Here is a 27,275-nt window from a genome sequence, read left to right on the forward strand (position 1 = left end):
GAGCGTTCCCTACCAATACACCATTTGGTTCAGTCCAAATACCAAACACATTCACACACACACAAACACAAGCCCATCTTATTTAGAATATAAATGCAATAACGCATGCTCATACTTCTTGTCACATCAGACCTAATACACAACCCTTTGTCACGAGTTTTTCACCCTGCTGCTAATTAATGCTCCATATAGTACACACACATCTAAAACGTATGAACTGAGTTCACTGGATTCCCACGCTTCATTTGCACTAACAAACATCAAGAATGTTGGGCAGGTGGTAAAAATATGATGAGTAATATTTACACCCGACATGTAAACAAAGGAAAATAGGCTTTGATGTTGTAAATATAACAGATATGCCAAATTATGAATCAAAGATGCAAAATACTCATTATACTTCCATTATAAAAATGTAATGTAATAATAATGTTTGTACACACAAGGACATAGGAAGGTCAAAGAAGAAAGTTGCTTATCATGCAATTTCCATTTTTAAGACAATTTTCATCAAGCATTATTTCATGTTCATTGCATTTCAAGTGCTGCGTGCTGTTAGCATAGCATTGGCGTGACATATTAATTGAACAAAGTTTTGAAAATTCTCCATTTGATTTACCCCTCAAGCTCAATTAAATGCTTGCACATTCATACACCCAATCTTCACCCATCTATCAGTTCAATTCAATTCAATTGGGCTTTATTGGCATGGGACACAGGTGTTAACACTGCCAAAGCATGTGTGAAATAAAAACATAAACAGAAAAAATGTGTTACTAGGATATATACAGATAATTAAGATAATATTGTAAAAAAATGGACTTGCGGTTAAAAATGCAAATACTACAAAAAAATTGCAACAATTTTGAGAGGTCATTTAGCTCTCTGAAATCTGAGATTACAGAGTTGAACTTGTTAAAGTAAACGTTTCTTATTTTATTGAATGTTGTACATTGGAGGAGGAAGTGCATCTCTGTCTCAACCTCACCTGTCGAACAGTGACCAAATATTCTGTTTGGTTGCTTTTGGATGCCAGGATTGTTTGTGTCTTCCTTTTTCGATTCAGTTTCAGTTTGTGGTCACTGAGCCTGTTCTTGGTTAGGATCTGTCTCTGCTTTCTATCTCTGACAGTAGAGAGATATTCTGCCAATTCGTAAACTCTTTTTAGGGCCAGATGCTGTTGCTGTTGGGTCTTAGCACTGTGCATGTGTCAGAGTTTTTGTGTACCTGCCAGAAGCTTCATCTTAAACTATCATAATTGACATTTTATCGAGTTTTTAAGCCAAGTTTCTACGCTACAATGTTTTCCTGGCCATTGTTTTTACCTATATGTTTTAACTTGGTAAATTTTTCAGTCATCAGATGTATGGATCTTCATTGTGATTTTAAGCTATCTGTTAGCTCAACGTGGTTTACCGGACTGCCTCCACTGCTGCTAGCTCAGCTAGGTTTGTTTTTAGCTCAGCAGCTAGACTAGCCGGTTGCTTTTATTAAGGTTCTTTAGCACTTTTATGGACTTAACTGTGGACAATGATCCCACTCTTCCGTGGCTCAGACTGTAGCCTGTAAGGACAGACATGGTGCCAAGCACTCGACTCCTCCGCTTTCATATCGGGACCTCCCGCTGGCCAACAGGTTTGACATCCTGGATACACAGGACTTTCCTCCACTGGAGAGACGCTCCGTTTTTCCAGCGGTCAAGTCTTCCTCCTCCTCTCGCCGCAAGTTACTGAAAGAGGCCATGATCTCATTCGTCCTGAGACGGCAGAGAACTCCTCTGCTAAGGAGGACGCCGCCCCCTCGCTGCAGCAGTCCCTGGCCACGACTATCCCAGGGACGGCTGATGGAACTCAGCGGTCTCCACGATCATCGACTCTGCCACCTCTCATCCCCCCAACTACTCTGATAGTTGGAGATTCCATAGTAAGGAATATCCGCTTCGTTAATGCGGTCACACACTGCTTTCCTGTAGCTGCAACCCCGACATCCTCGAAAAGCTCCCTGGACTTCTGGCTGCACTCCTACTATCACGAAAATCATAGTCCATGTTGGCCTCAATGACACCGCCTGTCAGCAATCTGAGCTGACAAAAGCAGACTTCATCCACCTCTTTGACCTGCTCAACAGCACCGGAAAGGATGCTTTTATTTCGGGTCCAATTACTACACTGGGGCGTGGAATTGGCTGTTTTAGCAGGATCCTCAGACTTCACACCTGGCTCCAGTCTGTCTGCAGCACCCATGACGTTGGTTTTATTCACAATTTTAACGTAGACTGAGATCGTTCTTCCTTGTTTGCACGAGATGGTCTTCACCCAAACAAGTCAGGTAGTCGCATGCTGGCAGCTAACCTGCAGCCCACTGTGCTGTCTTACTCACGTAGTTGACTATTTCCATCACCTGTTTCCCCTCTCTCTTCGTCTTTTTCTTCTCTGACCTCCAAAAACAACCACGCACCCTCTGCTGCCACTAACTCCCCCTTGTGGACTGAACATAGTGCTGCTATTTGGAGCCTGGATCCCTCTAGTGCTATTTTTAAAATTCCTGTGGTAATTTCAGATAGGTCCTTAATACGAAACAGACACAGCCGACACAGCAATAATAATAATTTAATAAAGATCAGGGCACGAACCCTGCCTCCAATCTCAACATCAGGTCTGACCCAGCACAGACTTTTTAAGATGGCTCTTCTCAATGTAAGATCCCTCTCTAACAAAACGTTTATTTTAAATGATTTTATCTCTTCTGCTGATTTAGATTTTATGATTTTTAACAGAATCCTGGTTACGTCCTGGTGATCACAGTCAGCTTGCTGAATTGTGCCCTCCTGATTATGACTGCTTTAGCCGCTCTAGCCGACGTCGATAAATTTTCTTCAGCTCAACTCAAATAAAACTGAAATTCTTGTCATTGGGCCCCAATTCTTGTCATTGGGCCATCTACTGGTAACCTGTCACAACATATCAAGTCTGTTGCAAGAAATCTTGGGGTCCTGTTTGATAGCAATTTATGTTTTGAGCAACATATCACTAAGCTTGTCCAATCATGTTTTTATCACCTGAGAAACATTGCAAAAACTCGGTCTATTTTAAATCTTACTGATGCAGAAACTGTTGTACATGCTTTTATCTCCTCACGCCTTGATTATTCTAACATCCTGTTCACTTGTCTTAATCAAAATACTTTGAAACGACTGCAGACTGTACAAAACTCAGCTGCTAGGCTGTTAACCAGGACCAAGAGATACGACCACATCACATCTGTTATAGCCTCTTTACATTGGCTTCCTGTTTGTTTTAGAATTGATTTTAAGATGTTATTGATTACTTTTAAGGCTCTCCATGGCCTGACTCCAGACTATATTTTAGACCTTGTAATCCCTTATGAACCCTCGCGTACTTTGAGATCTTCGGGCAAGGGCCTTCTGTCTGTTCCTGAGTCCAGGATGGAAACTAAGGGGGGGCAGAGCTTTTGCCATCAGGACCCCGAGGCTCTGGAACAACTTTCCCAAAGAAATTAAGTTGTCTGAGTCAGTGTCTTCGTTTAAGTCTCTTCTCAAAATGTATTTTTATCGGAAAGCATATCCTAATTTTACCTGAGCTGTCTGTTTATTTAATTGTTTTTATGTATTTTATATTTTAGTGTCAGTTAGTCTCAGCACGATCTGACATAGGGGACTCTTTTCTGGGCTCAGCTCTTGGGTTTGGAGGGCTTTGGAATGGAGGGTGTCTATGGGGCTGGATTTAAGGTGATTAAAACATTTAAGTACTCTCTTTTGAATGTTAATTATCAGTGGGTATCTGCCTAATTCTGCTTTACATACAATTGTTGGTATTTGTTCTCTTGACATCTAGGGTGTTTCTCTAAAATCATGACATTAGTTTTCTTCATATTTACTGCCAGGGCCCAGTTCCTACAGTACTTTTCTACCATGCCCAGCTGTTGCTGTAGACGTTGTTCAGTAGGAGACAGTAGAACAAGGTCGTCAGCGTAAAACTGAGACTGCACCTCTCTATCTAGGAGGGAGAGGCCAGGAGCAGCACACTGATCCAACTGTACATCAAGTCCATTTATATACACAATAAATAAAGTCGGACTTATATTGCAGCACTGATGAACACCTCTTCTCTGGGTGAAGAATTCAGTTTGTTTGTCTCCAATTTGAACAGCACACCTATTTTCCAAATACATTGATTTAACCAGATCATACATTTTGCCCCCTTTATCACGATACAGAAATCTGTAATAGAGCCCTTCATGCTAAATAGAATCAAAAGCTTTCTTCTATGTATCTGTCTATCTCTCTATCTATCTATAAATTTGGTATGAAGACTTCTTGTTCTTACTTCTTACAGGGAACCTTGGAAATAAAGCGAATATTGTTCTATAAAGAGCATGAGAAGGAGTTAAAAGAGAACAAGAATATAACATACCATGTAATTTTCTTCTTAAGGTAATTGTGAGAGAATTATAGACTAAAGCTTTATTGTTTAGACAGTCTTTATTTCTTTCAATTCAATTCTGTTCCCTTCTCATTTTCCGTTCCTTTTCACAGAAACTGTCTCTCACTCTCTCTGTCCCTCTCTCTCTGTTTCTCTCATCTTCTTTTGCCTCCTTTCTCCCTCCCTGGCTGTCTCCAACATTATGCTAACCCATTTAAAGGCAGGCTCCTGCTGTGCAGAGTAATCCTTCAGTGAAGCTGCACTCCCTTAATGTGTCTGCGGGGCCTGAGATTCCTCCCAAACGGATCTATCTCTAGGATGACATCAGCTCCAAGGTTAAACCAGTGTCACACACAGGCCGCACACACACACTTGCATTTACATGCAAGAGCACATTCACACTAAACACATTTGCACACACATATAAAGTATAATTTACACTGTTTTTGTGAGTTGACAAGTCAAGATTTGTGTCAGTCACGAAGCTAAGAAAATGTGTTCGCTTTGATGTGTATTTTCATATAAACACTAATATAGTGTTGAAATTGAAATCTAAATACATTTCAATAAACAATGACGCACACACACACACACACACACACACACAGCCATATATAGAAACATTGCCATGTGCCACTTGCATTACAACCCATGCATGAAATTATGTAAATGTACGTAAGCAGACAGCCGTCCATAAACATACAAGGATGTCTTTTTTCATAAAAGTAAAAACTCATAATTCAATAAACTCAAACCAATGTTTTAATAGTCAAACTATGGCATTGGACTAGCATTGTGTAGTAGAATCATTCAATTACTCTATTTTCTTGATATGATCTTTTAGTGTTTTTAAAATTAGAATTAACTGCTGGTCTTATCATTGTAATAATAATATCAGCCTCCCAATAAACAATAACAAATTGTGTAACATATTGTACTCAAGGTTAGCAATTGAAGGTAATCAGAAACAAACCAAAAAAAAATTCTCATTTGCTGAAAGTGTGACCTCTTGAACAAGGTTCACAAAGTTTGTGCTCAAAAAATCCACAATAAGCTGGAGGAGTTCCACTTTGCCATCCTGTGACGTCATGGGCGCATTTAGAAAGGATTTGGTCATCATCCCCATCTTAGTTAATGCAGCTATTACTTTCATCAGGATCTGAGACAGAGGGGTTTATGTGATGAGGATGTTATTAGAGTGCCTGTTGGAAGGAATGAAGGTGTACGACAGCAGATCCTGCAGGGGTTCAATTCCAAGAATAGCACTGAAGGCAAAGCTGTCTTATGTAATGTACACACACAGGCGATAAAGAGAGCAAGGGCCAGCACTAGCTTGCTAGCATTGAGGATTGTTGTCACAGCTATTCTGCTGTTGGCAGAGAGCAGAGAGCCACATCTGTCATACATGTCACAATCCGCTTCTAGCTAGCAATGAGCTTCACAGGGAGGGCATAACACATAAGGTTCCGGTTCATCTTTTCTGCACCCTCCACTGTGTGGGTTCCCCTGCCAACTTGTCAGAGTCACCGCTATAGTGACATGGATGAAAACCCTTAATGGCTTCAAACCCCTGAACACGGCTACATGGAGCCCTGTGTCTCTGGTGGATGAGAACTTTACCACCCTTTTCTCAATAGGAAGGAACAATCAATTAATAACAATTCTATATATGTAGCCACAACCTAATATAGCTTATTTGTCTATGCCATAGCCCTTCATTGTTGTCCAAAATTATTAAAAACACATCAATGAGCCACACCATTGCACTCTGTGACATGTTCTGTTATTGTAATGACCATGGACACTGTAGTTTATTTAGAGGCAATTCCACATACACAATCATTCTGCCGTAAGTACTCACTGGTGCACCAAATGCATTATTTACTTAAGTCACATTTGCTAAAAACTACAGTGCCCAACATTTTTTTTTATTATTATTTAGCCTTTATTTAAAAATTAAAGTATATATTCATGACCATTTTGTTAAAATGAATGGCCGCCGGGCTGAGAGTTTGGAAAGCCGTTGATGTCATTAATAGTTTCATATTGCCAGCTGGCATTTATAAACACTGTTGCAATGTGTGCGTCTGTTTACACATTGAGATGTAGGGAAATAAAGTTGGTTTTTTTTCTCACTTTATTGAATACAAAACTTCCAAAGTGCTCGAAAAACAAAATCTCAACTTTCCAATGAAGTACCATTGCTTTTGGAATTTCTATGCAGGTCAAAAAATTTGAATATCTTGTGAACAATTTGTTTTTCTGCTGGCAAAATTTACTATTAACATTTACACAAATGTAGATCTCTTGTTTTTGAAGCATTTAAAAAACGAATTGGCCATTTTAAAATCCTTAAAACGCCAGGCTCCACCATCAGTCAATCATACACACCTGCTCCTTATCACACTCCTGTTCTCCATCAGCACATAATCACAACCAGGATAAAAGGCTCAGCACTCTCCTTAGTCAGTTGTCCAACCTCGTTGAACTAAGGACTGACTCCCCATAGGATTCTTCATGACCCCTACATTCCACGCCAGCGTGATTTCCACTTCAGTGTGTTTTCACTCCAGCATGTTCCTACTCCAGCGTATTCCCCATTTCATCCTACTCCAGCGTGGTATCTACTCCATTCCACTCCAGCGGGACTCCCTGTCTTCGTACCTGCATACCTGTCGGTTCTGGATGTAATCAAATAAACATACATCTGTTTCCATATCGGTGTCTCCTGCCTCTCTGTCTGTAACACCTTAATAATAATTAAAACAATTCTCCCAAGAATTGTATTTCAAGTAATCCCTTCTCTCACACTTTTATAAGACACTTTTACAGGACACATCATTTATTTTGATTTTTTGTTCTGAGTTGTATTGCAATGAACTAATGTCATGTTCTACTGGTTTGAACTTTCATATTCAATGAAGTGTGTGTGTGGGGGGGGATATCTTTTGAAGTTAAGCAAATAAATTTGTCATGAGTTTCAAGTTACTCAATGTTCTTTTAATGCAAATAAATTATCTTTGTAGGTGCTGAATGTAGCCATGAAAGACAGAGAGGAAACAGTTCTTGGAGTGCGAATCTGGAGTTTGTGTCTTAGAACTTTCTAGAACATTATGTCCTCGCTCTTGCAGACTGCATAGTATTTAAAATTGTTTGTGCTTGCTCACTCCTTTTTACACATACAGTTGTGTGTGTGTACATGTGTTTGGATGGGTGCATGTGAACTATTCTATTCTACTTTTTATGTTGACATATGTGAGATTGACCATATGTGTACACAGTGCCAGTGCTCTTTTCATTCAGTATGTGTGCCTCCTGTTAAAGCTCAGTGTGAAATTTTGAATCAAAGCTAAGCAGGTGTCACTCTAGCTACAGACAGATGGGAGACCTCATGCTGAAACCAGAATCCTATCTTCTCATCTATTTGTCTCTCCCTCTCTCTGATCTCTCTCTGTTTGCCTCTCCCTCCATTTTTAGCCTTGCATCAGTACAGGCTGGCTTTTCACTCAGGGGGCTCTTTTACTTGCTCTTTTACAATTTTGTAAACCTAAAATACCTGAAAATGTAGAATTATGGTATGAATGCTCATTCCGAACCAGTAAGCAATCCACAAAACTGTCCACTTAAATGAAGCAGTCTGAGAAACAGTCGCACTGTGCAGTGCAGTGCAGTTTATGTGTATTAAGAACATAATTTGTGCTTCCACAGAAGTACCATAGAAGCTTCATGTGTGCATGTCATGATAACATTCATAGTGGCATTGTTAGCAAAAAAAGAGGCGATACATAATGTACTGTATACACATATATACACATACTGTATGTTTTTATGTGAAACACATTGAGGCAACTCTACATAAATATAAACAAAGTTTGCTTTGCTTTGCTTATAATGCCTCACTTCTGATCATTAGAGAATAACATGAGAACAACATAACATGTTCCCTTCAGTTGTGCTCATGTGGCTTGCCGCTCCAACAAGCAGCACAGCAAGCTGTAAACACATTATTGACCTATCATCTGTCACCTTATAAAGTTGATAAGAAGAATTTGTTGGCCTGTGTGTGCATCCAGCAGACAGCAATATCCACTCTTCTTTTAGCTCTATGGAAATATCTTGGTAGGTCCTAAATGCTTCACTTGTTTCAGTGAAAACAGCTGCATGCTTCAGCTAGAAACAAGGTTGATGTGAGCAGTGAAAGTGAACCAAACCAGTACAGTTGCAGGCATTTGCAGTTGTAAATGTCAGGTAAATGTAGTGGAGTACAAGTGTAAGTAAGTGTAATATTTCTCCCTAAAATGTAGTAGTATAAGTATAAAGTAGTAGTAAGTATAAAGTAGTAAAAAAATACAAATATTTAAGTAAAATACAAGTACCTTAAAATAAGTTCCAAGGTTGAGTAACTGTAGTTTCCAGTGCCAGCATCACTTACTCTGATGAAGAACATTTTCTGCAACATTAATCAGAACAACAGTGTAAAGTGTATGAGCAGATCAGCGGGGTTAGAGGGGTAGCAGACTATTGAACTTGGGTTTTTAAAAAAAGTCTCTCTCAGTCAGTTAGCCTCTTCCTCTCAGTATTCCTCCCCAATATTCTCTCTTTTTCTCTTTCTCTTAATTTTCTTCCTCTTGTATACACAAACTATAAATCTTTTCCTTCTACTACTATTGGGTATCACTGGCTTTCTGTATTTCTTTTTTCATTCAGCTGGATGGCTTACTATTTATAATGTTGAAGCTGTGTTAGTCAATTACTTAAAAACTTTTTCTTCTCTCTTTCTACTCTGTTTCAAATTCTGTACACCCCTTTTCGGTATTGGTCCAACATTGTATCGCATGGAGCATATGTATTCCTTTCTCTTCCAGGCTCGCACTTTGTCTTTCGCTTTCCATTTCCCTCACTGTAGAACTACCTACTCTCTTATTCAGCACATCCCACTCACATTGCATATGTGTCTCTCTCTTAGTAATTTGTCTTTCTCTTTTTGATGTATCTCTCTCTCTCTCTCTCTCTCTCTCTCTCTCTACAAGCACTGTCTCTCGTCCCTCCCTGATGAGGCCAGACCCTCCATGGTGATGAGACCGACAGAGGGTGATTAAAGTAGAGTCTCATCTGGTGGGAAAACTGACCCCAATCAGAACTATTCTACTAAGAGGATGCTCCCCTCCTCTCTGTTTCCCTCCATCCATCCCTCCTACTCAGTATATTCCTGACTCTCATCCAGCATCCTTTATTCTCCCTGACCCGCTCCCTCACCATGTCAGTGCTCCCCATCTCTCATCTTCACTCTCTTGCTTTCTACTCTCATTTCTCATCTTCCCCCATCCACTCTCAGTGATCACTCTCAATTTGTCATCATCGGCTGTATTGTTCTGTGATGGTAATCTGTCCTTCTGAGGAACTCTCAAATTTGCTATCATCAGCTGTGTGCAAGAAATCGTATTTATAAAAAAGTCTGCTTTTCAAAAAATGTGTTCAAAGTTCTGGATTGTCTTAAATTTGTTTAAAAGACAACAATAAAGAAAATTGTTAGAGTTATGGTAATAATTGAATTGTATCAATCAAAAATATATTTAGTGGCAAAGTACGAGATGAGGGCGATCCAGTGTAATAGTCAGAAAGTGTACTGTGGTTTCTTTCCTTTAGCTCTGATACTGTATAGATAAAGAATGTACTGTAGTGCCATCAAACTCTGGCATTATATGACTGATAAATACTGCAAAACATTGGGAATCCTCAACAAGTTGTTGCCCGTTAGGTCATCAAGTGAGCTAGCTAAACTGAGACTTATGCTAATGCCATACCACCGGTTACAACCACTCGAAGCAGCCCCCAGAGCAGTCAGGCCAAGATAACTGTCAGGTAAAGACAGGCTTTTAAAGATCTGGGCTGTAAGTGACACCTCTTCTCTCTGAATGCAAATGTTTTGGTGTAATGGAAATGTAAAAAATCCAGGAGCTTGGTTGCTGCTACAGTTCCAGGTTGTGTGGGCATATTGTGTGTTATAGTTGCAGGTTATAAGGCTGGCTTCCACCAGCTCCTGCAGGCTCTCCCATGTCCACTTCCAACTAGCCAGTCAGCATGCTGTTGTCTTCTGTATTATTTTTTAAATAGTAGCATGCAGTGATGAAAAGCATTCATGGTGTTTGAGCGTGTGGGTAGCAATTAATATTTTGGGTTTACTTTTTTTGGAATAGGTAATAAATTTAAATGATTTTTTTTTGTTATTTTGCTGTAGCCCACCCTGAAGCCAAACTTTCTCAACAATCTGAGTAATAAGTAGGCTTCTTTGAGGCTGGTTTGCTGTTTGGTCTAGGAGCTGGTAAATGAGCCATTCTCAACAGTCAACAGTATCTTATTTTATTTTCATTACAGCATTAACGACTATGGTGCTCATTTTTCAGTTAAACCACACACAGGGGCAGGTACTTTGTATTAGGTACCTAACATTGGTGAACACAATTTTCTGTATGAATGGAAATAAGGACATACTTGTGTTTTTTATGTAAATAACATTTACAGTTGCTGTAATTTCTGTCTCTTTCTGTCTTTTCTTTCTCAGTTTCACTCCTCTTCTTAAATATCATAGAGTTGTTAAACTTAGATGATATGATCAGTTCCCCCTTTGGGCTGATTGTCTCTGGTAGAATAATGAGTTAAGGAAATACTGATCATTGTTCACACTTAAATATTTAGCCTGTAATTGCACAATTGATATTTACCAGCATATACTGTGTGTGTGTATATATATATATTTAAATATATATATATATATTTAAATATATATATATATATATATATATATATATATATATATATATATATATATATATATATATATATATATATATATATATATATGTATGTATATATATATGTATATTTATATATATATATATTTAAATATATATGTGTGTGTGTACATTGTATGTTAGGACATAAAAATGAAGAGCGCAATCCCAGTGTGTCCTTTATGAATGTTAGCTAGGTGCAGTGTGTGTTGTCATGGCAACCTTTATCCACAAACTAAATAAAACACTTTCCCATTTTAGTTTATTACCTTTGCTGCATTCTTCGACTTAAAACGTAACATGTATTTCCAAGAAACATTAATTTGCCTGAGCCCACATAAGTATTTGAAGTGTATCAATGAATCATGTACGTCTGCGTCATTTTCTGGGGGTGATTGATTGTAATCTACAGTGAAGCTAGAGTTGGATGCTTCAGTCCCCTTGTTTTTATAAAAAAGGTAAGGAAAACCCAAAATAAACAGAGAGATTTCACCGCCCTCTATGTGTACATAATGAGCAAGGACTATTCATTTGTTTATTTGTCTTCTTTTTTCTTGTCCCCATTTTATCATCTGACAGCTACAGGGAGCAGCTGTCACATGTTCTCTCTCATATTCAGATGAGGCAAGCTCAGTTGCAAAATTGTAATTCAGGAGTTAAGGGCAGTAAGTTTAGCCCTTTATATGTTCTGTATATAATTAGGCAGATTTTTTTGTACAGTCTAAACACTCAAGGGCAGAATGTATTTAGTATAACTGCATATACCCTTGTCAACACTACTGGGCGAGCTTGATTTGAATCTTCAATTTTCTGGTGATCCTGTGTGCAGGGTGATTTGCGACATTATGCATACTATCTGGAGTATTGAATTACTTGGCCACCAGAGGCATTTGACTAGCTCTGCTGAACCGGAAGTGATGCAATCACACTGGCCCCATTTCCAGTGATATTTAAATAATTTTCCGCGTGGATGGTCTGGCCAATTGGCAAATCGCTCTTTCTCTGTGCATACCCTGTTTTTGATTTGATTTGTAAGGAATGTTTGTGTGAGTGTGTAAGTGCGTGGGTGTGCTGTTGTTCCATTTGATGTGATTTGTGAAGATGTGTGCGTGTGGCCATCCTTTGGTGCTTAATCCACAATCTGCCGTCTGCCAGAAAGAAATGTCTTTTTTCCCCCCTCAATTCTCTATTCAGAAAAAATAAATACATTTTTTTCTCAGTTTGCACTGACTCATAAGTAGCCTTGCAGTTGCACCCTCTTTTGCAGCAAGGCCTAGCATCTAATCCATCATTTTGTTCATTTGACTCCAACTAAGGCTTACTGTTAGCTTTGTGCGTAATTGGTTGCTAAGTAATTTTGAAGCCAACAGAAACAGCTGGTCTCTTGTTCACTCACCAGCCAGAGTTACAAGCTGAACAATATCAGTGTTAATGGTCTGCCACTGCTCGATTATCTTTTCTATTATTTTTTAAATCTTAAATAACTAACTTCCAGCAAATTTAAAGCCAGTTTTTGGTAAATAGCTAGATAGAACAAGGTCGAGTTATTGCAAATACGATGTCCTGAAGACATTTTCTTTTTCCTTTTCTTGTTTCTTGTAGATTATTTGAGGGAAGTTATGTTTCTGTTCTCAAAGGAGATATTTTAAGAGTGATGACAGAGATGATCATGATGATGATGATGGTGATTGTTGCAAATTATGATTGCCATGCCACCTGAAGAGGTAGAGCGAGTGTCGACAGATGTGTTTTAATGGCATTTATTAATTATAGTCATACACTCTAAAATAAAATGGCTTGCTAGTGCTCTTGGCAGATTGGTGTAAAATAAATCTCTTTTTTTGTGGTCACCTTTTCATGCTGATCTGAATGAAAAGCAATTGTCATTGTCCTCTGCCTTTTGTCTTAAAAGGTCCCCTCACATGGTTAACTGTCATGTTTTTATGTCTGATGCACATTTCCTCTGCTTCATCTTTGTTGCTTTCAGTTTATATGGTCATACAGATCATATTATCAGTGTTGCAGGGGTGGAACGTGCATTGACTCAAAAACTGTACTTAAGTACAATGTTGAGGTATTTTGCATGAGTGTTTCCATTTTATGTTATTTTATACGTCTACTCCATTACATTTCAAAATGAAATATTGTACTTTTTAATCCATTGCATTTATCTGACAGTTACTAGTTACTTTTCATATTAAGATTTTACAAACAAAACATATGATCAATTAATATGATGATGTTATATATATAAAGTAGTAGCTCCACCTCTACCGACGGTTTCCCAGAGTCACCTCTATAGCTAACATCACAACAACAGCATATCTTGGCAAACTAGAGAGTAAGCTGAATGTCCATGGGCAAGTCATATAACGTTACCTGACACACAAATCATGGCTGGAACAGTGTTGTGTGGCCCGGTCCAAGCCACTTTGTTTGTTAAGCATTTACAGAGCCAGGGTTGTGTACAAACACTGGAGTTTTTTTTCAGCGCACACACAGAACGGACAGCTAGCGGACCGTGAGGAGATATACACTGAATTTGACAAAAAGATGTGTAATAGATTAGAATCGCATACCCCGGCATTAACTACATTTTGCTGATAATACTTTTGGACTTTTACTTAAGTCAAATCTTGAATGTAAGACTCTTACTTGTAACAGAGTGTTTTTACTTAAGTAAAACATATGAGTACTTCTTTCACCACTGCAGTGTTGTGTTTGGTTGTTAATGTCAGTAACTTATGTATAATACTATCACAACCTGCTAGCAGCCTGCCCCTTTGAAATATCATTAATCTCAATGTGATTTAACTAGCCTCAAATCACGCAGTGGAGCGGAAAGACTGCAAACAAAACCTGATGCAGGTGTTGTAATTGTATCAACTTAACATTTCTGTACAAGATCTTCATCTGCAACCTAAGATTTTTAACAAAGAAGAAAAGTGATATTTCAGCCAGATATTTATGTATAATACTGAAGGAGGTATTTGATGACAATGCCAAGAAATGGCAGATGTGAATCAGCTACGGGGTGCACAATGCAATTAACAATTGTATAGAAGATTTCTATTACTATTTATTTTTCCTTTGGTCTAGGTCAGGAACCATGCACTGATGTTCCTTTAATGCAGTGCAGAAACACTAAGTAGCATAGTAGGCTCTAGATATGCATGACTTGCCGGCGTGCGTGACTGCCCTAAATGAGCGGCAGACTAGTGAAGGTGAAAGGAAAATTGCATAGCTTAAGCGTGGTGTCAAAGACATGAAATGGCTCATGACAAATAGGTGAGATTTTTACACTGTGTCTGTGTGCATGTGTTAGCAAGTGTGTGGGTGTGTGTCAAATGGTGAAAGTGGCTGTGAGGATCAGGTCAGGTAGGGTGCTATTGGGCTGTCAACACAGTAGCTATGCTCACTGAATGACTGGATGACAGAAAAAGGTGTGTATGTGTGTGTGTATATGTGTGTGTGTGTGTGTGTGTGAGAAGGAGTATGGAAGAGCGTAAAGAATTGGAGAAAAGTGAGACAAGGACACTTTTATATTCTATATCTGTGTGATCAATTTCTTACCTGTATACATTACATGGAAAGGGAGATGATGACACATGCACAAAGACAAGAAATAACCCATAGACCCTTATGTGCATAAGCATACAAAAGTATATCCAAAACACATTAAGTGCACATATTAATGCATGCACACAAACACCCACACACACATTTCCGTCACATCTCATATCTGTCTTTGAAGTTGTCAAAGTGTTTCCCCTCTCTCTCTCATGTTGTTTTATCTTTTTTTTGTTCCCCCCTTCATCTGTGACACACTTGTATCTGTCAGTCACCCCAGTAACAAAGACACATTGTTACTGCAGCTCATTTAAAAGCATGTTCTCTGGTAAGATGGGTTCTCTTTCAGAAAGTCTGAGAAAAACACATTGATCTATGGACAATAAGACATAAATGAGACTTTCTGTGAAAAGCATTGGACCACATTATTTCACTGTGTGGAAAGAAGGGAACATTTATTAATATATAACTTTAGAAGAACTCTGAAATCATGTGAAGATCATGCTTGTAAGAGAGTTTTTGGACATTGGATGTCAGCTATAGCCTGAGCGATACTGTATTTTTGAGGGCTATACTGATATCGATAGTTGAGTCAGATAACAATATATCACCCAGTAGTTTTTTTGACATAAACACCTAACATAAACAAACAATCTTGACATGGATCCTTTAGATTTGGTTCAGCCTGGCCGATTTATTGCTCTAGCTTTAATGTTGGCCATATGCATACTGTCTGTAAATTGCTGTATATGCAAACATAGCATATGCAGCATAGGTATATGCACAAGTCCTGTTTATATACTAGGTATACCAATTTTCCCTTCCCTTTATTTTTATTTTTTTACTTTTTACACGCACACTCTCACGCTCTACATTTGAGGCAGGGCAATTTTTGTCATAGGTCAAAGACTGCACTCATATATTTACACCTATACTCTGCATGAAATTAGTATTGGAACCCAGACAATTCACTAATTCATGCATAAAGAAACATTTGGGTTTTTTTAAGTGTAAACCAAACACATCCAAGCATAAATAGATCCTCTTCATGTCTAAGAAGAAAGCCAGATTTGACTGCCCCGTTGTGTTGTCTGCCGAGGCAGTTTTTACAAATTTTTGACAGGAAAGAAAACATGTAAAGACACTTATTCACAACAACAAATTCTGATGTTGATAGGTGGGCATTCACAATCAGGTTTCTTTCTCCAGCAATATAAGATATGTAATATTATTATAACAAATTATAAAACCAGAAACCACGAGTATAGGAAATGTGGAAGAACAGATAAAAGCTTTGACTGTTTCATTGTGTTTTCTCTTCTTTTTGATTTCTTCCATGGAAGAAAGCTTAGTCAGATCACCTACTCAATTAGTCCTGCTGGCACTCATGGGTGGCTGGCTTTGTTTTCGAAGTCAAAACAGATAACTTTTTTCTTCTAAATCACATATTACCTGAAGAAAGGGGCTGGAATGAATCATCACAAATCTAAACTTTTTGGACACAATCACAGAAACACACCAAGACACACACCCACATCCACCATTCAGTAGTAACACCCTTGTACATTCCTACCCGCGGAGTGGCAATTAGAGTGGAAATCAATTTCAGGTGCCCATGGCTGAATTGATATCATTACGTTTACTGCAGGCTGAATAATGGATGATTGTATCATTATATGGCAAAGTAATGGGACGAGACAAAGCAAAGGTAGACCGATCGCCGCAGGTGAGAGCTATAATTAGTGTCTAGTTCCTGGCACACTCACAAACACACCCATACATGTGCAGAAGCATGCATGTGTACTGTGGGATCACACAGCTTCCCACACATACTGAAATATGGCATTGGCTCTAATTGTGCTTAAACATTTAAGCTGCACTTAATAATTCCACTTTAGTCATTGTTACTCTGTTGGTGACTGGTGTACTGCGGGGAATCAATCACAGCATCATGGTTCTCTTGAGTCAAAGCATTTCCAATTATCAAAAGCAGACTTCTTAAGATGTTGCATGTGTTTCCTTCCACTGGTCATTAGTCCTTGCTGTTTGTTATTTTATTATAAACACCTGTTCACTCATTTGCACAGCAGTTGGTTGCCTACTGATGCTTCTGTGGGGTGAAAAAAGGGCCAGAACAATTTCATAAAATTCTGCAGGATATGTGTTGTGGACACAAATTAGGTTAAGATTCCTTTCCTCTACTGTTAGATGGATTATGTGACTATAACTTAAATTGGAAACAATAAATACTGTTCATCAAAAAAAAGACTAGAATGTATTCAGAATCAGAATCAGAAATACTTTATTTATCCCCGTAGGGAAACTCTTTGTTACAGTTGGTGTAACACAGGAGAAAGTACTAGCAAACAATATTATACACTATAAAACACTATAAAAATAGGTCAGAAAAAAGAAATTAAGAAATTAAGTATCAGGTCGGTATAAGTATAAGATAAACGTATCAACTACCAAGTGGGTTTACCGGTTGATGATGATAGTACAGTATAATAATACAATGTAACAAAATAAGAAAAGAAAAACTAACATGGGAAAACTAATATTGCACGGGAGTAGTACACAGAATATTGCACAATTATTCAATTATGGCAGAGATGTAATGATCAATGTCCAGTTTAGTGACCTAAGGTCATACAGACTAACCCTTAGAGGGAGGAGTTAAAGAGTTTGATGGCCACAGGCAGGAATGACTTCCTGTGGTGCTTTTTGGTGGGATGAGTCTTCCGCTGAAGGTGCTCCTTTGCTTGACCAGCACGTCATGGAGTGGGTGGGAGACACTGTCCAAGATGGCGTGTAGTTTGGCCAGCATCCTCCTCTCTGACACCACTACCAGAGAGTCCAGCTCCACCCCCACAATGTCACTGGCCTTATGGATCAGTTTGTTGAGTCTGTTGGCGTCCGCTACCTTCAACCTGCTGCCCCAGCATGCAACAGCATACAGGATAGCACTGGCCACCACACACTCATAAAACATCCTCAGCATTGTCCGGCAGATGTTGAAGGACCTCAGCCTCCTCAGAAAATAGAAGCGGCTCTGGCCCTTCCTGTAAACAGCTTGAGTGTTCTTGGTCCAGTCCAGTTTGTTATCCAAGTGTACTCCCAGATACTTGTAGTCTTCCACAATGTCCACACTGACCCCCTGGATGAAAACCGGGGTCGCTGGTGCCTTGGCCCTCCGTAGATCCACAATCAGCTCCTTAGACTTTGTCGCATTGATCTGCAGATGGTTCTGCTCACACCATGAAACAAAGTTACCCACCACAGCGCTGTACTCAGTCTTATCACCACCGCTGATACATCCCACCACAGCAGAGTCATCAGAAAACTTCTGAAGGTGGCAGGACTCTGTGTGGTAGCTGAAGTCCGTGGTGTAGATGGTGAAGAGGAAGGGAGAGAGGACAGTCCCCTGAGGGGCCCCAGTGTTACATTGAAATTTATTCAAATCAAATCAAGTCAAATAGATGGTTGGTTGATGTAATGGATCATTTGAAAGAAACTATACATTATTTATGTCTTGTAGCCATAAGGACAAAATGCATAAATGGCATTTTGAGCCATTCCCCCAAAAGGTGTGAATTATGAATGGTAAGTCATAAGAAGTCTAGCATTAATTTTAGCTACAGTGGCTGAAAAAAACAATATATTATTCTAGTTACTCCAAAAGAGTAACTGGTATGCATGGGTGAAGGAAACAGCTAGCCTGACTGGCATTTGTGCTATTTTTAATCTCTTCATTTGAAAGCGTATTTAAAGGTGCCCTGTGGATTTTTTTTGTAAACAAACCAAAGTTACATAAACAGTCACTGTTACTCACCACAACTTATTGTGTGTATCCTTTAGATCAAACAAACATGTTGAATATATTTCCTTCCTCATAAAACATTTGCAAAGCCAGACATTTATAATCTTGTATTGTTTAAGTCTATTGGTACCAGCTTTGTAGTCTTCTTCTTCCCTGCCTTTGTTGGCACAGTCCTACTTATCTTGGCACATTACAGCCACCTGTAGATCACTGGAATAGCGTGAAACCATTAGCAGGACTTTATTTCGTGTCACATGTGCGTGCACGGGTAAACAAAACAGGAACCCACTCACAAATGAAGAGCTCCATAGTGCTACTAGAGGTCAAAAACTCCACAGGGAACCTTTAATGTAATTTGTAAAAAATCAAGACAGGGAACATTATATACAAGTTTTTCAGTATCAAGCACTTTAATGATTTATAGTCTGAGGGTATTGAAACACAAAACAGTTACCATCCAAAGTTATTTATTGTAAAAACATGTTTTGTCTTGGCATTACTCAGCCTGTACTCAATCTGATGTAATGTTACTTAAGATTTAATGGTACACTAATGTAAAAAAAAAAAGAAAAAAGTTTCAATTAGGTTGTGAAATGCAACCAAAGTAGAAATATATTGGTATAAGGTGATTTTATGTTCAAAAAAACATTGCATTTACTTTACATCATAATCTATGGCAATGTACCATTATGTACAGGTATATTAATTATTACCAGCAAAACACAAAAACTGTCTTCTGATCAGACGCTGGTCCTCCATGTTATAGTAAAATGCTGATCCACACGGACAGACTTTGGAGTAGCATCTATAATCAGCTCCTATAAACAAGGAGAAAGATATATGTAGTTTATTTAAGTATGCACCTTCCTTGTTGTTAAACCAGACATGAGCCATATTTTGTAACTTCCTTCAGAAGTTAAGTCTACTAAATGTGACCAATGTATGAAAATGAACAGTACATTCCTCCACTTCTGTTCTGTACTTTGTATCCAATTTAAAGCAAAATAATCCCATTTCATTCGTGTCTTATGAACAGAATGGGTCCCCAGTAAATTTAAACAAGCCTGGACTTATACATTTGATGAGATATTGTAAATGACAGTATGAACAGGTCTATATAGGTTCAGAATAAAACATCTTGTCCTTTACCAGACAGAAATAGCTCTCCCACCTCTCTGTATTTAAATGACACAGTGCCAGCTGCTTACTGCTTCTTTCAAGTTGTTACCCCATCAGACAATACTTAAGGAGATGAATGGATTGTCTTGCACTGAAAAACCACTTATTACAAAGCGCATACTGTGTCATCCTCACGCTCTCTCTCTCCTTCCTCTCTGCCCTTTTTCCTTCCCTCCACCCATCTTTCATTCTTCCTGTTTATCTCTTTCACCACTCTTTTCCTCTCTCTATCTGTTTTCTGTGATGCATTCTCTTTCTCTCCACCGTGCTCTGCTTTCCAAAGATTGACTGTCTTTCTATCTTTTCATTATTCTCTAGCCATCCTTGCATCCCCAACACACACTCTCTCTCTCTCTCAAAATCCCTCTGTCATTCTGACTTTCTTCATCTGCAATTCTTGCCTTCGCTTCTTGCTTCTCCCTGTCCGTCTTCTCCAAGAACAGTATAAATCAAAGGCTTCAGGGCTTTTTCACCTAAGATTATTTATGGAGCTGCTGTAGCTATCATTTTCATGCTCCTGATAAGTGCACTGAGTACAGTACACAACCTCAACAGGAATATTTTATTAGAGACCAGACGAGGAGAGGTAACACATGCTATCTTCTTAAACTTGGCCTTGTCTTTCCTTTTTCTTCTGCTTCACACTCTCTATAAACCTCTATATCACTCATCCTCCACCTCAACCATTTACACGTTTCACTGTAAGATAGCTCTATACCCTCCCTGCCCACTTCTTCCATATGATCTATATCCTCCTATTTTCCATTTTCTCCTCGTATGACCTAAATTCTTCTTCCTTACTCCCATTTGTGTTTTTATGTTTTTGGGATTCTTATACCTACAGTCTTTGCGACCTTATCTAGTGGTTAAAAAAGCTGTCCTTTGATGTAAAGAAGTGACAACATGCCAGTGTTCAATTTTCACAGTGGCCACTTTAAATGACAGTAACTGTGGTACCGCAAGGCACTTTGGACAAATGCAGCGAAACCCATGCAGCGATTACTGTAACGGGCCACATGGCTTGGCTTTGTGAACACAATTTCTCATGATTCTCTATCACATTTCTTTCCACTCAACCACTGGAGCAGATGATGGAGAGGTCAAGAGGAAGTGACAATCATTTTACATGAGCAGCTTTAAAATTGCTGTCCTGAGTCAAGTCTTTAGCTCTGTGTTCATTACAAAACAACAGTGTCAGGGGGGTGATGCAAAGTTGATTACAGCTATTAGATGACAAAGTGTCACACAGTAGGGGTTGGGTTGTTACTCTGTTTTTTTGTTGTTGTAGTGACTGGCAGGGAAATGCTCAATCAGCTTGAAAGCTGTGGTATGGTATTTATGAAATGTGTGCATGTACTGATGAAAGAGGCTCACTGAGCTATGATATGAATGCACAAAGTTAATTAAATGCAATGATACTTATTGTATGCATGTTAGTGTGGAGTATGTGGGATGCAGCGGAATATGTGCACTTGTATACACTAGTTAATATTGCTCCACTACAATCGAAGTTGCCTGTCCTTGCCAGCAGATGCCTCAGTATAGTATTTATGTTCTTAATGATCAGTGAAGTTTGAAAAAAAAAAAAAAAAAGTTGTTATTGACTAACAATGTCTAAAGTTGATTTTAAGCAAATGCTTTGAGGCAATTGACTGAATTGTAAACTTTCAGTTTTCTTAAAAGGTTTTCTGTGGCTTTAAAGCTGCAGTATGATGCAGTTTGTTTAATGGTGAATAAAATAAATAGGGTATACCACGCTTTCAGTCAATTTCCATCTTCAACTACAGTGGGGCAAAAAAGTATTTAGTCAGCCACCAATTGTGCAAGTTATCCCACCTAAAAAGATAAGGCCTGTAATTTTCATCATAGGTACACTTTAACTGTGAGAGTCAGAATGGGGGGAAAGAATCCAGAAAATCACATTGTCTGATTTTTAAAGAATTTATTTGCAAATCATGGTGGAAAATAAGTATTTTGTCAATAACAAAAGTTCATCTCAATACTTTGTTATATACCCTCTGTTGCAATGACAGAGCTCAAACATTTTCTGTAATTCTTCACACATTGTTGCTGGTATTTTGGCCCATTCCTCCATGCAGATCTCTAGAGCAGTGATGTTTTGGTGCTGTCGCTGGGCAACACAGACTTTCAACTCCCTCCAAAGATTTTCTATGGGGTTGAGATCTGGAGACCAGGCCACTCCAGGACCTTGAAAATGCTTCTTACAAAGCCACTTCTTCGTTGCCCGGGCGGTGTGTTTGGGATCATAGTCATGCTGAAAGACCCAGCCACGTTTCATCTCCAATACCCTTGCTGATGGAAGGAGGTTTTCACTCAAAATCTCACTATACATGGCCCCTTTCATTCTTTCCTTTACATGGATCAGTCGCCCTGGTCCATTTGCAGAAAAACATCCCCAAAGCATGATGTTTCCAACCCCATGCTTCACAGTAGGTATGGTGTTCTTTGGATGCAACCCAGCATTCTTTCTCCTCCAAAGACGACAAGTTGGGTTTTTAATCAAAAAGTTCTACTTTGGTTTCATCTGACATTCTCCCAATCCTCTTCTGGATCATCCAAATGCTCTCTAGCAAACTTCAGACGGGACATGTACTGGCTTAAGCAGGGGGACACGTCTGGCACTGTAGGATTTGAGTCCCTGGCGGCGTAGTGTGTTACTGATGGTAGCCTTTGTTACTTTGGTCCCAGCTCTCTGCAGGTCATTCATTAGGTCCCCCCGTGTGGTTCTGGGATTGTTGCTCACCGTTCTTGTGATCATTTTGACCCCACGGGGTGAGATCTTGCGTGGAGCCCCAGATCGAGGGAGATTATCAGTGGTCTTTTATGTCTTCCATTTTCTAATACTTGCTCCCACCGTTGATTTCTTCATACCAAGCTGCTTACCTATTGCAGATTCAGTCTTCCCAACCTGGTGCAGGTCTACCCTTTTGTTTCAGGTGTCCTTTGACAGCTCTTTGGTCTTGACCATAGTGGAGTTTGGAGTGGGACGGTTGTGGACAGGTGTCTTTTATACTGTTAACGAGTTCAAACAGGTGCCATTAATACAGGTAACGAGTGGAGGACAGAGGAGCCTCTTAAAGAAGAAGTTACAGGTCTGTGAGAGCCAGAAATCTTGCTTGTTTGTAGGTGACCAAATACTTATTTTACAGAGGAATTAATATTATAATTCATTAAAAATCCTACAATGTGATTTCCTGGATTCTTTCCCCCCATTCTGACTCTCATAGTTGAAGTGTACCTATGATGAAAATTACAGGCCTCTCATCTTTTTAAGTGGGAGAACTTGCACAATTGGTGGCTGACTAAATACTTTTTTGCCCCACTGTATGTGCACAAAAATAACCCTCATTTGCCATAAACTGGCATTTAATTTATGTTAAGAGCTTTTGCGGTCATAGACCATTTCCTGTATTTGATGATGTGGCCAGCAGTTTGCAGAATTGTGTTTATCATGGTTAAGCTAGTGCACAATATCATTAGGAACACATAATATTAAGCCTATTTAAAAACTTAGAGGGAGGATGGCACTTTTTTAAGTTTTAACTGTAACTAATTTAATACAGATACACATTTAGATAGCTACATTAACTATATCATGACTACATTTACTATGATAACTAAATGGTGAACATCCAAAAACTCTTCTGACCTGAGTGTCAAGGTTGTGCTGCGGGGTCAGTGGATGTGTCGTTCCAGTCATGTCTGTTAGGGTCACCTCTGTAATCTTAACACTGCCTGCGCCCCAAACCTTAACCACACCCATGGTCACCTGGTCAGCATGGGCCAGGCCATTGTGGAGGACCTGATTGGACAGGTTGTTCTAGAAGTGAAAGAGTTGTAGACAGGAGGATGAGACAAAGAGACACAGATGGTTATTAGAAACAAAAAATGCTAATGACTATTCTATGCTATGCTTCATCTCTTTAAGGAGTCAGAACATTTAACGTCTGAGTATCTTTCTCCATTCATTTTATATCCACCGTATTATAATCTTTACTCTATGCTTTGCTTTTAGTAAATAATCTTCTGCAGGGAGATTCTGATTGTCTGAATAGTTTTACATCTGTGCTTTTATCATGTTCATGCTGTGAAAGACACACCTGCTTGGGCACACACACAAACACACGTCTGAGGCACCTGATTATCAATTAATCAAAGTACTGACAGCCCCTTGAAAACTGAAGAAGACTAAAATGTTCTCACTTTGTAAAAATGGCCTCACTCATGAGGTCAAAAACTCATATGGAGCTACAGATACACAGACAAACACACACACACACACACACACACACACACACACACACACACACACACACACACATTCACACAATCTACATTCAGATAGCCATCCAAAATGGCATACGATCTGCTAATCTGCCAGGCAGCACTGGCCTCATTGCCTAACTTATACTCATCTTCTCACATCTGCCTGTTCACACATGCAATCACACACACACACACACGTGTGCGCACACACACACACACACACACACACACACACACACACACACACACATGCTCTCTTTCTCGCTCTCTCCCCCTTTGGCTGTCAGACAGTGTGCCTGTTTTATCGCTGTGTGAAATTGCTTTGGAATGAGCCTGATGGTAGGCAGAGGACAGCCACAGATGTTTGGCCATGGTAGCTGTACGTGGGTATGTGGGTACTTTAGATGTGTGCATATATGTATGTGTGTATGTTTGTGATTAAACGTGTGCTCATTAATGTGTGTCTGTGTGTGATTGTGTGCCTTTGCCTGGCTAAGAAGCAAATGGGGCTGGGTTAGTCCCATTAGTCCCAGTGATTAGGGAGTGTCTGTCATGTCTGACTCAAAATGTGATCAAACTGTGGCCTGGTAAACACTCGCTTCTCACTGAACCTAGCCATACAACTTACACACATACACACACACACACACACACACACACACACACACACAAACTCTTAGGGCTCAGTCAGCAGAGGTACAAACACAGCCACAATTTCATATTTGTTGTCCTTTATAGATCTATTTTTTTTAAATGATTGGTAATGTAATGACTCCACATAAAAGCACACGTGCCAAGGTCGGCAGGGTGATGGAGCTGAGATTGTATTGATGGGATTGCACAGTGTGATTTTGGTACCCATTTTTGTATTAAATTGCACCCTAATTTCTGCTGCTCAGACCACCTCTTTTTCAAAATGTAAGCACACAGAACAATGTTTGTAGCTTATCTGGCAGACCTTTTTATGCACCTTTGTATCTATCTATTTTGTTGGACCCTTTGCCATGTCCTACTATTAATTAATATAAATATATTGATTGAAGGTTAGGTGTTTGACCTATCAAATTAGAGATTGTAGATGGAGCACATATCATTGTTAATGTTGGTGATGGCTACAGATATTCAGTCTACTCTAAGGGAAGGGCCTAAGGGAAGCATTTGTGGATTAAATTATTGGTAATCAGTCATTAATCTGACCTTTAATCACACTGAAAGTATTTTGATACACATTTAAATCTGTACTATGGAAAAAGGCAAGTGCAACATACATGAAAGGTTTTGTTTGTCATTTTGAAATCAGTGTTTGTGCTTTTGCCAACTAAAGCCACAAAATTGCACTTTGTGCTTGCGTTTGTGATAAGAGGTTTTCTGAGCAGGCAGAAATGCAAGTGCAATTTTGTGCCAAAACAAGTACCAGAAAAACAGCGCGATCTGCATAAACACAACCACAGCTGCTCCACTCCAGCCACCTCTGTGCGAGCTTGTTCTTTTGGAGCCATGAAAATACTAAACAGGTGTGCACACAACAAAAGCCCTGCACCTGATGAAAATAACATTGTGACGTCATTAGGGACTTCGGCTTGGTGATGCCACGAAAACTAAAGTCACACATGGCACATCTGATATCAGTAGAAAATTCTACGAACTGACTCAGCAACATCTTTCTTACAGTATCTACTTTCTTATTCCACCTTCTTAAAATTGTGAAAATTGTAAAATAGTTGTAATGTCACCATGACATGAACAAGACTGCTAAATCATAAATCAAAAGCACAAGACAATAAAATTGCAGTATACAAATAAATAAGCTTCTGTCATATGTGTGTGTGTGTGTGTGTGTATAAATTCTCTCCACTACCTCACCATTACAGTTGTATTAAAGACTGGTAAATCTTCATTGTTAAAGCTTTTATATTTATTTACTTTTAGATGAAAATGGCTCATTCTAAGGTAATGAAAACACAATGATTTTCAGGTGATTATACACTAATGAAAACATACTTATAAATATTATATTCCATTTCTGGCAATAGCTCCTCCTAAGTGTTACATCCTGGACCTTTAAGCGTTTGTATGTCATTACTTTGATACAGGTGTCAAAAGAAGAGTTTTTAAAGTGAGAACTGTCTCAGTCAAAAGGGGCAAAAGCTAAATTCAAATCACCACCCCAGAGTTAGACATAAATTCTGTGCTAATGGTTTCCAACAGTTAGCCTTTGACATCCGGCTACCACAGCCCTGTTGCATGTCAAAGCATGGGCTTATTCTCCAGTCTCGCTGCATTTATAACAATAATGATGATAAGGAAAAAAAGAGATGTAACATGTAGTTGGCCCTTGAACTCACGGATTCTGCTGCAAAGGAGGTCAGCAGATATTGTTCTCTCTCAACTGTGTCTGTGGGGAGAAAATAAGAGTAAATTATATACAGAGTGAGAAATGGAGACAGTGGAGGGACAGAGAAAATAGGTGTGTGACTACCTGAATGAATGAGAGAGACAGAGAGAAATGAATACATTAGGGACTGTATGAATAAGTGAGTATTCATATTGACCACAAGATTAAGTTCATACTCATGTGACTGATTGGATGGACAAATAAAAAATCACCTGATGAGGTGGATAAATGAGTGAAAGTGAAGGGTTTTATTAATAAGTGAATGAAACACTGAGCAGCTGCATGAATAAATAAAAACGTGACTAGCTGAGTGGCTGGATGGATGAGTTAATACCATACAGTCCTGCCACATTAATAAACGTATCCATGCATTGACTCATCACACAGTATTACCTCAACTTATTATAGGTTGATTAAATGAGTTTGAACATAGAACTGGTTGAATGAATAAGGGAATAACTGATGAATGGGTGACTAACGCACAGATGAGTCAGTCTGACTGACAGTAGAGTGAATAGCTCTCTAGCCCTCTGAAGTGAAACTCAAACATGCAGAACTCAAGAAAAGCAGATAATACAGGTAAGCGGGCGCTATAGCAAGAGGCAAAGCAAACAAGAAAGACATAGGGAGGCTACGCTGCAGACAGACAGGGAGAAGCAGAAAACAGGAGCGAGCAAGCAGATAAAAGAGGAGTGATGGAGAGCATATCCAGGCAGCGACACAGGGAATTACTGTAATAGTTTCTGTCACTCCCCTTCTCTGTCACCCTTCGTTCTTTCTCTATCTCTCCCT

The 27,275-nt window shown here is 39.1% G+C and overlaps 1 protein-coding gene across 2 annotated transcripts in view; it reads right to left on the bottom strand.

Moving 5' to 3' along the window:
• Nucleotides 1-19,007: 19,007 nt before the first annotated feature.
• Nucleotides 19,008-27,275, bottom strand: part of si (sucrase-isomaltase (alpha-glucosidase)) — a 72,322-nt gene continuing 64,054 nt past the window's right edge. For both annotated transcript variants that reach the window (XM_044202952.1, XM_044202953.1), the window contains exons 46-48: nucleotides 26,434-26,483; nucleotides 23,472-23,642; nucleotides 19,008-19,440 (exon numbers count right to left, since the gene is read on the bottom strand). In XM_044202952.1, the coding sequence (XP_044058887.1) occupies nucleotides 19,363-19,440; nucleotides 23,472-23,642; nucleotides 26,434-26,483 (299 nt within the window). In that variant the 3' untranslated portion in view covers nucleotides 19,008-19,362. The remainder of the gene's footprint in view (nucleotides 19,441-23,471; nucleotides 23,643-26,433; nucleotides 26,484-27,275) is intronic.

This window comes from Siniperca chuatsi, linkage group LG7, assembly GCF_020085105.1.
Source record: "Siniperca chuatsi isolate FFG_IHB_CAS linkage group LG7, ASM2008510v1, whole genome shotgun sequence".
In the NCBI taxonomy this organism is placed as follows: Eukaryota; Metazoa; Chordata; class Actinopteri; order Centrarchiformes; family Sinipercidae; genus Siniperca; species Siniperca chuatsi.